This window comes from Cyprinodon tularosa, unplaced genomic scaffold, assembly GCF_016077235.1.
Source record: "Cyprinodon tularosa strain WSP-4 unplaced genomic scaffold, ASM1607723v1 ctg551, whole genome shotgun sequence".
Classification (NCBI taxonomy): Eukaryota; Metazoa; Chordata; class Actinopteri; order Cyprinodontiformes; family Cyprinodontidae; genus Cyprinodon; species Cyprinodon tularosa.
The window spans coordinates 1,682,991-1,698,167 of record NW_024039287.1 but is presented as its reverse complement, the minus strand read 5'-3'; the positions used below and the strand labels follow the sequence as shown (position 1 = coordinate 1,698,167).

The window sequence follows — 15,177 nt, the reverse complement described above, 5'->3', positions numbered from 1 at the left end:
GGACTTGACTGATGCACTTACACTGATGGACAGGCCAAATTTACAGAACCAGGTTTGTTCATCATCTCATAAGAAGTGTCACAGGTAACGGAAAAGCTGAAGTTATTTGGTAAGGAGGACTGAATGAGATTCCCTTTGAAGCGTCTGGCAGTGACGAGCCATGAATTGTTGCATTAAAAACTTTAAAAATGTATATGTTGTGGCATAATAGGAAAACAGGCTTTTACTGATTATCGAGCCTCAGAAACAAGATGGCCACTGTGGCTTTAGTTGAATATGGACATCGCCACTAAAACGATTCCTGTCAGTAGGAAGAGAACCAGGATCAGACACAGAAACTGAGAAATGACCTAAATTAAACTTCTATTCATAGGAAGCTTTGAGGTTTCCATCAAAATGAGTGTGACATTTTACCAGGGGCCATTGATGTCCTGCTCTTCACTCCTGAACATGAAGGTTTGGATGTTTTTTTTTCCGTTTTTTTGGGAGGGGGTTCAATCAAAGTAGAATCCATAACATGGTCTCTCAGAGCCAGAACTGCCAGATTTAACACTTCAACAGGACTGTGGTATGTGCTCATGTGATTTTTGGAGTAGATAGGGGAAAGAAAGCTGTGTGTGTTGGTGAATTACAGATGACCTTTCATCAGCAGCATGGTTCCTGTGGCTCAGATAAATTGTGAAGCTCCGGGCAAACTATGTGGTTGTTAGGAAATAAACTCATGAAAAAGCCTGTCTGTTACACTTAGGGGTCACCATACTGTTTGCAGATCTTGTGTATTAGATAAAAACAAATTTCTGTCTCCATTGGTGAAATTGAAGAGTTATATCCTGTGTGTTGTCAACCTTATCCCATAAGTCTGTTGTCTTCAAGAGGACAAAGGGATGGCTTTGATCTTGTCTCTCTGAGATGCAAGTTTTCGACAATGAAGATATACAGAAAGGGGATGTATAAAAGCCAGCAGGCATAGCAGTGTCAGGCCAATGTTCACCTGCACACACAAAGAGTGATAGGTAGGAAGCCATTAGAGAAGGCCTCTCAACAATAACAACAAAAAATGAAAAAAAAAATGGGTGCTCACATATAAAGGATCTCCACCAAGAGCTCCGTTCACCAAAGCAAAGCAAGGATACTGGAGCAGAGAAAAAGACGCAGACAGCGACATGGCAAGACCATACAGCTTTCCAAAGTGACGTGAAGGAAATCTTATCAAGAGAACAGAAAAAATTGAAGATCAGAAAATTTTTTATACAGAATTTTTTTTAATAAATAGCATAAATCCTTATGTTTCTTGTCAAAACACAATCAGGCAACTCGCGTTCAAGCTTCCATTTGAGGATGATACTCACGCCACGCTGATGAAGGCTGCAATGCCACCGTACAGGAAGGAGCGGTTGAGCACCTGCAGGATGAAGGTGAGGTACTGAAGAGGCAGGTAGGGGGTGGAGGCACAAAGAGAGAACAACACGCACTGCAGCGCCGTCAGGAATAAGGAAAGCACAGAAGCTCGCAGGTCAGCCTCGTGCTCTGTTTCTCCTAAAAGCATAGAGAATCCTGTCAATTAATTTCACATTAATATTTCTGCAAACCGTTCCCTTTAATTTTTTATCAGCATCCTAAAATTGATGCTCGCAAGTTCAGAGAAACCTTAACTGATACTGTAAAAATTGGCTTTTGGGTGTAGAAATTTCAGAGATCCTGCTAAAAATCAGTAGGTTACCTGCAGCTCGAGACCTGCCCCTGTGTCTGTCCATAATGAGACCGTTCCAGGGAGCACACAGAACAGCACACAGCTGGGTGAAAGCAAAGGCATTGGTGTACTGGCTTACTGCAGGGAAAAGGTAGCATTAAAAAAAAAGAAGTCAGAAGAACATTCATTTGTAAATACTCCTACTCTTTCACCATGCTAAACAGTCTGAATACATGGCTGGTACAGGTGCTGGTCATAAAATTAGAATATCATGAAAAAGTAGATTGATTTCAGTAATTCCATTTAAAAAGTGAAACTTGTATATTATATTCATACATTACATACAAACTCATATATTTCAGATGTTTATTTTGTTTAATTTTGATGATTACAAATGACAACAAATGAAAATCTCAAATTCATCATATCAGAAAATTAGAATATTACTGAAGACCAATAAAAACAAAGGATTTATAGAAATGTTGGCCAACTGAAAAGTATGAACATGAAAAGTATGAGCATGTACAGCACTCAGTATTTAGTTGGGCCTCCTTTGGCCTGTATTACTGCAGCAATGCGGCGTGGCATGGAGTCGATCAGTCTGTGGCACTGCTCAGGTGTTATGATAGCCCAGGTTGCTCTAATAGTGGCTTTTAGCTCTTCTGAATTGTTGGGTCTGGTGTATTGCATCTTCTTCTTCACAATACCCCATAGATTTTCTATGGGGTTAAGGTCAGGAGAGTTTGCTGGCCAATTAAGAACAGGGATACCATGGTCCTTCAACCAGGTACTGGTAGCTTTGGCACTGTGTGCAGGTGCCAAGTCCTGTTGGAAAATGAAATCTGCATCTCCAAAAAGTTGGTCAGCTGCAGGAAGCATGAAGTGCTCTAAAACTTCCTGGTATGTGGCTGCGTTGACCCTGGACCTCAGAAAACACAATGGACCAACACCAGCAGATGACATGGCACCCCAAACCATCACTGACTGTGGAAACTTTACACTGGACTTCAAGCAACGTGGATGAAGTGCCTCTCTTCTTTTCCTCCAGACTCTGGGACCTTGATTTCCAAAGGAAATGCAAAATTTACTTTCATCAGAGAACATGACTTTGGACCACTCAACAGCAGTCCAGTCCTGTTTCTCTTTAGCCCAGGCAAGACGCTTCTGACGCTGTCTGTGGTTCAAGAGTGGCTTGACACAAGGAATGCGACAGCAGAAACCCATGTCTTTCATACGTCTGTGTGTGGTGGTTCTTGAAGCACTCACTCCAGGTGCAGTCCACTCTTTGTGAATCTCCCCCACATTTTTGAATGGGTTTTGTTTCACAATCCTCTCCAGGGTGCGGTTATCTCTCTTGCTTGTACACTTTTTTCGACCACATCTTTTCCTTCCCTTCGCCTCTCTATTAATGTGCTTGGACACTGAGCTCTGTGAACAGCCAGCCTCTTTAGCGATGACCTTTTGTGTCTTGCCCTCCTTGTGCAAGGTGTCGATGGTCGTCTTTTGGACAACTGTCAAGTCAGCAGTCTTCCCCATGATTGTGTAGCCTATAGAACTAGACTGAAAGACCATTTAAAGGCTTTTGCAGGTGGTTTGAGTTAATTAGCTGATTAGAGTGTGGCACCAGGGGCCATCAATTTTGAACCTTTTCACAATATTCTAATTTTCTGATATGATGAATTTGAGATTTTCATTTGTTGTCATTTGTAATCATCGAAATTAAACAAAATAAACATCTGAAATATATGAGTTTGTATGTAATGTATGAATATAATATACAAGTTTCACTTTTTAAATGGAATTACTGAAATCAATCTACTTTTTCATGATATTCTAATTTTATGACCAGCACCTGTATGTTAGATCTTCCAATAAATACATGTCAGCCTCAGCAAAGAAGAAACAGTCTGCAAAAATACATTTTCCTTTCCCGAAAAGAGTTAGGATAACTGTAAGGGTGTTACCCAGAGAGGAATCTCCTTCTGTCAGCCTCTGCAGCATGGGGTTGAGGGTGCCGATGAACAGGTAGTGCCTGAGCTGCATCACTGACAGCCAGAGCAGGTGGCACACAAAGAACCTGGACAGCAAACACTCACGAAAAGTCTTCTCTGAAAGGGAAAGATAGTTAATAAACCAAGAAAAGAAGATGGAACATAAAATACAAAAAAATGGGTAGAAATGACAAACCATGCTTGAATGGGACACTATGTGTACACATTGTGTCCTCCAGTGCTGAATGTCCACAACAATTTGCAGTCACCTCTCTGCTCACAGGCTGTGAAGCACCGCAAGAAATCCTGCAGATAAATGAGAAAGGAGTTCAGCTTCAAGGTGTTTTTCTTTATAAAACATTTTCTCTATAAAACATTTAAACATTTCCAGAATTAAAGGACTAATGTCTCAGCATGATCTGGAAAATGCGTTTATTTTAGTCCAATTGATTACTGCAACAGTGTTTTCACAGGTCTGCCTAAAAAGTGGATCAGACAGCTGCAGCTGATCTAGAACGCTGCTGCCCATGTCCTCACTAAGGACATATCACCCCAGTTCTAAAGTCCTTACACTGGCTCCCTGTATCTCAGAGAATAGACTTTAAAATACTTCGGTTAGTCTATACATCTCTGAATGGCTTAGCACCTAAATACATCATAGACTTTCTAGCAGTGTATCAACCCTCCAGACCACTCAGGTCTTCTAGCTGCAGCCTGCTCTGCATACCTAGAACCAGAACTAAACATGGAGAAGCAGCATTTTGCTCCTTTGCTCCACTTATCTGGAAAAAAAAAAAACTCCCAGAAAACTGTAAAATTGCAGAAAGCCTGAGTTCCTTGAAATCAAGACTAAAAACAACTTTGTTTAGGATTGCCTTCGACTGTTCTAGTTCAATTGAAACATCATTAGTTCAACTTTTTTATTTTCTTTAGTCCAACTGTTTTTAATGTTCTTTTTTGTTTCTGTATTTTTTATTTATTTATTTCCATACTTGCTTTGATTCTGTTTTATTTTCTTATATTTTAATTATGTAAAGCACTTTGCATTGTGTTTGTACTGAATTGTGCTATACAAAGAAATTTGCCTTGCCTATAAATGAGATTCTTTATTATATAAATATCACACTAATGCAGGGTCACAGCTAACACAATGTCTACCACTCCAGAAAGCTATAACAAAATTGATTAATTATTTTCTGCTTATCCAAACTGTTACTGTCTCTTTAAATCAGTGGAATTGTGACATATTTGAAATGACTGAGATTCATTTTTCATGTATAAAGAATTTGAGAAAAAAAAAATTCCAATTAGTCACTGCCTATCTAATGTGGTCCTGACCCCCGCTTTGGGAAATCTTGGATTATCGTGAAAAAAGAAAAACAGAAAATGCTGCTTCTGGTTAGTCTGTTCTCACCCGTATGAGTATTGATCAGGAAGCGGGTGAGGAATGAAGTTTCTGGGCAGCAGGAAGAAGGTTCTGAGGCTGTGAAAGATGCTGCAGGCAGTAAGAAATAGGAAGGCGGAATGAAGGGAGACGCCAGACTCATGCACCAACTGCAGAGAAAAGAAAGCTAAGTTATATCAGGTATATTTTTCATCCTAGATGATTTAAAAACACGAGCAATACTTTGATTCTAAATATCTGTTACCTTAATGATGAGGAAGAGTGCTGAGGAAGAATCAAAAGCACCATTGTAAAGATTGATGATGGTGGAGCGATGTGAACCAAAAAGGTTTCCAACCTTAAGGAGGTAGAAACAAAACAACATGGAATTAAAGTTTTTGTATGATGATATTGGGACTTAGAAAAACGATTTTGTTATGTTTTTTTGGTCGGTGAACTCAGGATGTGGACACGACATTATATTTAACTAAGCCATGGGTTTTTCAAAGAGGCCTTGTGGTTTGTCTGTTGAATATTAGCTGGACTTGGCTAGTGAAACAGACAGAAAAAAGAGAACCGTTTCTTCAGAAAGTGGGTCATGGAAAAGTTAATTGGTTCCTGATCATGTGTATTTTCTCTGTTTTCCTTTAGGGGATCAGACAATAATAGTACTTCAGATAATCCAAAGATGGATGTTTAAAATTAGTCAGACGATGGACTTTAATTTGCATCATTCAGTGCATCTAAGTTAACCATCTGTCCTGCGTGACACCAGTGGGGTCATGGTGTTCATTTGCAGCTGAAAAGGACTTAAGTTTAACAGCTGCATAATAAATGCAGTTTTATGGACTGCACTTTTCATGTTGCTGATGAAATGTATTTAAAGACACTGCATGAATTGCAGACACATATTGAGACAGTAACATAAACCCCTATATCTCAGAGCTTTTGCTTGAGGTTCGGAACATTGGCAGGGATCTAATTTAGATCAGCTTGCTGAATAACTGGAAGTGCAAGATCTTACACTTGAAAAAGAAAAAAATAAGGTTCTGAGAGTGAATACAAAATGTATCCACTATCCAAAATAATAAAAAAACAAAATATAAACAGACCTTTTGTGGAAATATAATTTCCTCCTATAATTTTGACAGCTAAGTTCACCTTCTCTTGACCTGAGAAGTTCCAGATTTGTAGAATCAAGAATTCACTCAATTCACTCTAATGTCTAATCTCCAGAAATAAAAAAAAAAAACAAGGAGAAAAAACTCAGCATTTGTTGGAAAGCATTTTTACCAAATACTGGTGAACCCTCCCAGGAGGAGGTAACTGATCACATTTCCCTAAGGGGCAAGCCGACAACCTGTCCAGCAGCTCTCACTGGAAACCAGAATCTAAAGCCCTGCAGCCTCATCTCCTTTGCTGTAATTAGGGTAAGAATTCATGAATTATTGATTGATTGATTATTTGATTGACTTTATTGATCTCACAGTGGAGAAATTTACTCGTTACAGTGGCTCAATAGTCAAAAAGACGAAAAGGAGGAAGTTGCCGCCAATATACATATACAGTGCACTGTATATACAGGGTTTTAAATGGTATTTTTTTTAAAAATAGGCTGAGCATAAATGGCAGACATAAAGGAAGTGCTTAATCCAAATTCATCCTGACTGACATGCACAAAGTTCTGTATCATCCTTTAAAAAAATAAAATATTCAGACAATACCCAGAATTTTGGGAAATCCGTATTTCCATTGCATAAGTAGAAGTTAGTTCAAAGTCTCTTCTGACTGAAAGTCCAAGTTTTGACAAACTCTTTTTCCAAGAAGGGCTAAAGTAGAAAGATCCATTTTGAGATGAAGTGAAAGAGAAAATGAATGTACAATGTTCCCATGACGGACATCAAGGTATGATTTAGAGAGGCTTATTTTTAGATGTACTGGAATGATCATGTTCAAATGCTTCCAACGTCATTCCCAGTTTATCAGATAAATAAAATATATAATTTTTTTTCCTTTCTAGCCCTTTTAAAGTTCACAAGTTTCCAGTATCTGAGTCTTTCTGTGAATTTAGCAATGGAAATAAGGGTAAACAAGAGCATACTATGATTAGGGAAACATGCGTTATACACTTTCACAGAGCTAAAAGACTCTATTCAAGCAGAAGCTTCCCTGAAAGCCTGCGGTTATTTCCGCCCCTCTGAGCAATGACTTGCCTTTCTGGCTCTTTTAAAGAAGCTCAGTTTAAGCACCTTGTCCTTTCCTTGAGGATAACGAAGATAGTCCCAATCTTACTTTAAATGCCATATGGTAGTTTTCAGATTGTATGTAAAATGTCTGAATAATGATGCTAATATTCTGAATTACCGGTAATTAAGTTCCTCTTTTGAGGAGAACTGATTTTCTCCAAGTTCTGATCTGATGGTCTCATGAGGGGCAGAAGAACACTACTTATCATCACCACCCCAACACCCTGCTTCTCAGTTGGTATGAGACCTTTGCGTTGTTACAGGTTTCTCAGAATATTTTGCTTCACCTTATCGACAAAACTCATTAATTTAATCAGCGTAAACAAAAACGTTCAAGAAATAATTAGGTCGATTATCCACAATTTTATCTTCTTATGTTGTGTGGGCTTATTATTTCAAGAATAAATCAACAAATTACGTTGTAGATTTATTGTATATATAGATATGTAGATACTTCTGTTATTAATTTGACAGGTCTGTTTAACCAGATCCACACAGCTGCTTTCTCCACTCCTTCGTCTTGCAGAAACACCAAAGACAAACCTAGTTTTCCTATGACTGTGTTGAGAGATTAATATTCAAAGACCAACTCACCTGCATGTTTGTGATGAGAAATAATATGCCGCCCACAGCCATTAATGGGAGGGCCGGGAAGAGCAGGTAAGGCAGAGCTGATAGGAAAAGCCAAAAAAAAAAAAGGTTATAAATAGATATAACAGCTTTTGATCAATTACTTGAATCTGTCATTGCTTTTCACCTGGTGAAGAGAAAGCCACCATCAGCGTACCCATGGTATAAAGAAATCTGGTGAGAGGCAGAGATGCTTTGACATAGATTGGCTCATGTATAACAGATCACTTTGTGTAATTACTAAGAAATGTTTATGATTCAAATACACCAATGCAAATGTTTTGGTCTGATAAAGACTATAGCAAATATCTATTTGAGAAGTTGATAGTTGACTTTCTTGATAATACACCTTTGTTTGTTTTAAAATGAGAACAATCTGCTGTCCCATGCAATGACACCTGATTTCTGTTGCTTAAATATGGTAACCTCTATAGTTATTTGCCTAAGATTTGTTGAATTTTTTTTTGACAGATTCTGGACTGTGGAAGTTCCGAAAAAGTAAAAAAAACAAACCACTGGACTTTCTTTTCAAAGTTTTAAGATGTCTCACTTCTCATCCAGGAAGCTTTTTCAATTCAAAATGTCAGTATTAGCTTTGAGTTTCAAGCTTTATAGAGTAGCCCAACAAAGCCTTGTTTTGGCTTAGAAAACAAGCAAATTGAACCTGAAGAACAGGTCCGCCCCCTAATAGTGAATCGTTGAGGTCTTTGCTAGCCTGCAATGCCCGATACTGGCCTATGCCTCTGAAAAGGGGGAGTCGTTAGTGGCATTGTTTGCCTGGCTGACCAGGCGAGACTTTGGAATTCACATGAGGATTTAGGCTTCAGATTTTGGACATTTCAATAAACACACAGTGCACTTTGCTTTGGTTACACACCAATCAGACTAATGAACAATCTTTTGCTTTGTGTCTACACTGGTCAATGATAAGGATTTGACTTTGGCCTGAAGGTGAAAATTGTTATTTTGCAGGAAGGATAGCCCTGCTCTGTGTTTTGCTGCCCCCAACAGGTTTCCATCCAGGTTTGTACTCTATTCAGCCCAAATCCACGTATGTACATATTTCAAAGTATTATAGGAGTTAATATATTAACATAATATTAGAATTTAAATTTGAATATGAAATGTTGGCCAAATTATTCCAGTGTCATTCCATCTAAGCTGGGACTCCAGATATTTAGTTTTTCCCCTAATGGCTTGTAACAAACTGAAAAGGGAACTTCTTAGGTTGTTCCTACAATGTCTTTAATTTAGATGTAAAGACATTACATTTTTTTAAAGAAGAGATTGAAAATAGATTGAAAATAAACAACTACGGTTGTCATGCTAACCTAACCTAACCTGACTTGACTTTACCTGACCTAACTTAACTTAACTTAACTTAACTTAACTTAACTTAACTTAACTTAACTTAACTTAACTTAACTTAACTTAACTTAACTTAACTGGTTGAATTAAGCTCCACATATTTTCCTGCCAAGTTTAGCTGGCTTCCCAATATCCCACAGCATCATCATACCACCATTATGTTTTACAATGGGGGTGATTGCAAACCTTTACTCCTATACTGAACAGTTATATTTAGATTGAGATTCGACACACAGCTGGACTCTTATGACCAATTAGTGGGTAATTGGTTGCATTTTAAGAGAATCAGGGAAGGGGGTAAAACTGAGTTCTGTTAGTTTGAAAGTTAAATATATTGATTTCTTATTTCCTGTCTATGACATGAATGATGTGGGGCTGTAACAGGAAAATAAATTGGACAAACTTAAAGTGCTTGCATAAAATAAATGAGTATCAGTGTAGTCTATATGTAATTCATAAATGTGGATGTACTTACATTGCAAAGAGCCGAGCAACTGTGGTACCAAAGTGATCAAAAAGGAAGCCATTGGGCAGAGTGAGGAAGTTGTTCATAAAAGAGGCAATGGTGAAAATAAGAGAGAACTGTTCATCCTGTGCACTGCAGTCTGTCGGGGATAAAGAGAATTACATTACAGTAGTAGTGTAAAACTGATTTTCTCAAATTAGATCTATAGTTTAAAGTAGTGGTAACATCAAACTAACCTAATATTTGAGTGTGATTGTCTCCTGTTGCATTAGCACACAGAAAGCTGAAGTATCCATCTGCTTTGAGGACAGTAACAAGACTAGCCCATCCAAAGACAGCCCCGGCGAAGCATAAGCACTCCACTAGCCCCGTAGCAAAGGTGAGGTAGCGTCTGACCGACAACCTCTTCTCCAACACCTGCATGATCACCCACGTACAAGTCCTCAGCAGCACAAAATTTACAAACTAATTCACACTGGCAGTTTAGTAACTGCAACAGGCTCCTAATAACAAAGACAAGAGAAAAAGAATAATGATTTAGACAAGCACAGGAAAAAGCATTAAATGTCAAACATTTTAAAGCGCTATCATAAGGTGAAACAGGATATGTCCTCTATAAGATGCTGTGAAGAGTTACATTTCGGCAAAGAAAGCAGAAAGTTAAAAATAAAAAAAATCAGCAGCAGTAAACTTTTTAATATTGCAAGTAAACAAACCTATAAAAACAAACTAACCTTCTCTGTTGCTGAGATAGTCTGGTTGCAGCTTAAAACTGTCTCAAGAAATAGTTTCTTTCTCTGGTCCTACTGTCTGACTTTATAAAGATTAGCTCTTCCCTCCTCTGCTTAACTCCAAAGTTTCCTCCCACTTATATCCCTCCAGTCGTTATCTCCCTCATCATCCTCATGGCTTTTAGTGTCTGTAAAGAATACAAAATACAAGGGGCTATGACAGATGTCTTATAGATGTGGAAGCTGAAAAGCTGTGGTCAAAGTGTCATATGATGGAAACACCGTGGGTGAATTTGCAGAAGCTGATAGGCCTAATCTGTGGTGCAAGATTTCGAGTCTCAGAAAAAAAAAAAAAACTTTGCTGTGTTAAATTGAGGCTAACAAATAGCTCCTTTCACTTTTTCAGAGCTATACAATAATAAAGGGGCTATGCATCTTGAGAGGAGGAATGGTTAGTAGGCACAAATATTAACCCATACTGGGAAATACCACAACGTGTTACGTGACTGAAATAGTAATGAGTCTATATGTCCATGGGATTATTGATTAACACTTTCTCAGGGCAAGTTAAAATGTTTAATAAGTCTGAATGGTCACTTTGTCCATTAAACCTTTAAATCTGTTGCAAAATCTCAAAGTTAGACTCAGCAGGTCTTTAATTGGGAGGCAAATGATAACAAATGATAAAGAAGCTGCAGGCGGTAATCATTAAAAGCCCTTTAGGTTGTAAAGAGAAAGATTAAAGCTGTTTAAACACAAGCATGACAGGTGAAATTCATATTCTCACATGGCAGACTATTACTAAAGCCCAATGAAAATTATGCATATTGTGGTGTAGAATAAAGGTAAATAAACATAGAAATACAACCATGCTAGAGATTCACAACAGCAGCTTTTTGTTTTATTAGAAGGATACAATTATTACAAATTGATTGTGATTAAATGTTTGGGTTATAAGTCACAGCAGGGCAGAGAGGAAACGAAACATCCTTCTCTATTCATGTAAATAAGGAAAAGAAATGTGGATCTATCACTATGGATATTTTTGATCTTTTATCAAAGAGGATATTAGAGCTTTTAGTTCATAAAAAGAATGGGAGAAAATCGGTTGGTTTCCTGTAGGAGTTCTTAACGATAAGGTTCAGCAAATCCAATGCAAAAATATTTAATTTTTCCACCAATGACTGTCATTCCTGATGCGTAACTTAAAAAAAACAAAAATGCTTTTTCAGCACTGGCCATGTGCGAACCACAGCATGAACAACTCCAACTCTAACAAACAGAGATAAGCTATTTATATCATGAAATATAACAACAAATCTTCGGACTGATAAACACAGGAAAATTCCACTTCTCCATATTTCCACAATGTCAGGGGCAATCTTGGATCTGACTTTTAATTGTGCTATACTGTATATAAACCCAGAAACTATACCAACATTGCATTTGAGCTTTGATCAATCATATTGGGGGTGTTTAATTACATTTAAATATTCTCCTCCCTGTATTTTGCATGTTTTGATTACAAGTAAATGGATCACGTATTTTGTTAATTTCAGAGATGCTATCTAATGTGCACTTTGTCAGTAGATTAGCTTTCCTCTACAATCAAGTTTTCATTTTTTTTTTTTTTTTTTTTTTACAGAAACCTTTATGGTCTAAATGTACGGATATGCTATATAAGTATGGTAGCCGTGTTGGATTTTGATTTCTAAATTAGTAAGTGAAGGAAAATTTATTTATATAGCAGGTTTTTGGACTGTGGGAGGATTATCTCTTAAAGTGCCTATATTTAAAATCAATTTAAGAGAAACAGAAATATGCTATAAATAGAACGATTTTTTTAATCTCTTTTAAAAGTTGCTAAGGGTGGGAGCGGTCTTACTTTCTACAAGTTTTTTGGCAGCTTTAGAGTGGAGCCAAATTCTATGCATTTTTTTCTAACTCTTGGTGTTAAAACACTTACAATGATCTAATGATCTTTGTAATTAGGGCTCTGATTAATATGTACTTAGAAGGCCATTGATAATCTAACCTTTTGAAAACCTCAGAGTTGGACTGATATGAAGATCCTTCTTTTTGTTTGTAAGGACACTATTAGCAGTATTTTAAATATATTGTATTTGTCATTTTTTTTTAGAAGTTTTGTAAAAATAGCTCACTGTAATTAAGTCTAATAAAAAGAAATCCAGGAATTTATTTTTCAGATTCTCGTTTGGACATATTTCATCAAATTCTAATTTTTTGAGCCGATGGTAAACGTGTCATGATGGGTTTCTCAAGTTAGCCCACATGCAGAACACCACTCTGGGGCAGGGTAAAAGTTTACCAGTTTATTGACTGAATGGAACTCAGAGAGACAAAACTAAGGGAATTATCAGCATGAACCGGAACTGGAAACTCTGGGGGAGAAATCACAGTGATGAGTTCAAGGTCCTTAGGGAATTTGATCGAAGTATATGAATGGTTTAGTTTTGACTCACAAGGAATGGTTCTTGGTTGATCCTTGGGTCCAGTTTGAGGGGGATTAGTCCAGAGATAATTGTATCTTGCTGGAGGGTGGACAAGCAGACTAATGGTGGGTCCTGAGGAGATGGTTTCTTGCTGGAGGGCGAACAGGCAGACTAATGGTGGGTCCAGAGGAGCAGCGGAGCAGACTGTCACAGAAATTCCTGAGGTGGGCTTGGACGGATCTGGTGAAGGTTTCCCCTTGCTCAGTTAGAGACAAATTATTCCTTCCAAGGGGAGAAGGACCAGGCTTATCAGCGGATCAGGGGGTAATCCTGCCGGAGAACACAAAGGAGACAAAAGGGTAAATAACCTTAAACTCAGAGAGACAAAGACTCAAAGGTTTGACTACGCTAATCTCTGTGAGGCTAGAGTACCCAATACTGGCAGACATTCTGGCGTCGAGGTGGTGACAGTCCGCTACTCAAATACTCCTCTGGTGATGACCCAATGAGCCGCAGGTGTGGGGGGGGGGACCGGAAGAGGCCCTCCAGGCCAAATAGTGGAAAGGGCACCATCTAGTGGATGGATGGAGAAACAAAAACGAACACAAAACAGCCTCCACAAACTGGAACCCTAACAAAACGGACTCTATGCTAAGTTTAATGTCAATATTCAGATCGGGGTTCATGATGTTCATGAACTTTGGCTTTTCAAACTGGCTTTCTATGAGCTCTTAAAACCAGCAGGCAAAAGGTGGATACTGGCTGCTATTTTATGCTCAAATAAAAATTTAGGCTTCAGTTTTATAGATTTTTTTTACCTGACCAGTATTATGACACACCGCTTTGTAGAGAGCAAGAACCCAAAACATCTGATACATTTCAAAATAAATTGGTAGTAGGGTAGCTGGACAACAGAGGTAGTGTTGAAAGTATTGTGACAAAATGACATGTATTCATCAGTTAAATTATTTTTTGGTGTAAAAAGAAGCAAATGATCTCCAGTAGCCAAAGTTCAAGAGTGTGGTGGGAGCAACAGTGTCTACAACAGTTTTGATTTTAGAAGTAATATTATCTACTAAATTACTAAGATAAATCAATGGACATACAGGAGTTGAGTAGAAAGCCTGGATTTTGTGCCTTTTAGAGATTACTTTAGTATGAAAATATCTTTGGACAGCAGGACAGCACAAAGCAGCGGCACAGGAATGATCAAATAACATCCACCTCTCTAAACAGAGATAAGAAGTCCTTTATAAATGATTCAATCAACAGTGTGTCTATAATTATTTTTGGGTTCTGTTACATGTTGCATCAGTTCATGACTAAAAAGCTCATTTAACCTTTTATAGGGCAAATTACCGTTATTGATCACCAGCATACTCCTTACAAACACAGTCCCCCCCAATCATATGAGGTTCTTTTTGTGTCAAAAATAAGCAGATGTAAAATGTCTAGATGTTGTGCTATTGTTGCATATGTTTTGTCTGCATATGTATAAGTTGCACATGTATTTATTGCATATGTAGATTCTGCATGTCTATGTTGTACATGTAGATGTTGCATATGTCTATGTTGTATACTATGTCAATGTTGCATATGTCTATGCTGCATATGTTTATGTTGTATACTATGTCAATGTTGCATTTGTCTATGTTGCATATGTAGAAGTTCCCTCACTGTAATCTTGCCAGTCTACATGTCTGAAACATCTGTGATTACGAACCTAGTGGCGGAAAAATTGTTCGGTTGGTTGAGCTGCGATTGAAAAACACAGTGATTCAAACACTAGATACCATATAAAGTATGAGGTTCCATTTGTATAAAAAATAAGCAGATGTAAAATGTCTAGATGTTGTGCTGTTGTTGCATATCTGTTGCCTGCATATGTACAAACGGAACCTCACAGTAGGAAAAAAAAGTGTTTCTTTCACTCTGTGGGTGTTTTTGATGAATTTATTAAAGAAGCACTTTTATTTTTCCTAATATATTAGGGCAAGTGGCTGTTTCTTGTTATTACATTGACCTTAGGTAATATAGGCTACATATTTTTGAATGTTGCATAAGTAATAAGGTCTTGTCCTATCCTCCAATAACCCTCCTGGCTTGAAATTTAGATTTTCAAAGTATTTAAATTAGTGCCCAGTAAAGAGTTTAAGTTCTTCAACACTTCATTCCTCTGCGTTACTAATATGAAGTTGTAATAACCAACAAGAACAGC

At 37.7% G+C, this 15,177-nt stretch overlaps 1 protein-coding gene across 1 annotated transcript; it reads right to left on the bottom strand.

The window, feature by feature from the left end:
* Positions 1-441: 441 nt before the first annotated feature.
* Positions 442-10,676, bottom strand: LOC119796510 (solute carrier family 43 member 3-like). Its single transcript, XM_038305106.1, has 13 exons — positions 10,510-10,676; positions 10,012-10,278; positions 9,785-9,914; positions 8,069-8,115; positions 7,906-7,982; positions 5,331-5,423; positions 5,096-5,235; positions 3,878-3,987; positions 3,655-3,798; positions 1,721-1,828; positions 1,350-1,536; positions 1,082-1,205; positions 442-991 (listed from the first exon to the last, which is right to left on the bottom strand). The coding sequence occupies exons 2-13, from the start codon at positions 10,196-10,198 to the stop codon at positions 869-871; spliced, it is 1,470 nt and encodes a 489-aa protein (XP_038161034.1). The 5' UTR covers positions 10,199-10,278; positions 10,510-10,676; the 3' UTR covers positions 442-868.
* Positions 10,677-15,177: the final 4,501 nt, after the last annotated feature.

Coding starts and splice junctions, on each gene's coding strand:
- LOC119796510 (XM_038305106.1), bottom strand. CDS start 10,198: ATGCAGGTGTTGGAGAAGAGGTTGTCGGTCAGACGCTACCTCACCTTT. Junction 9,915..10,011: donor CAATCACACTCAAATATTAG/GTTAGTTTGATG, acceptor TATCCCCGACAG/ACTGCAGTGCACAGGATGAA. Junction 3,988..5,095: donor CCTGATCAATACTCATACGG/GTGAGAACAGAC, acceptor ATTTATCTGCAG/GATTTCTTGCGGTGCTTCAC.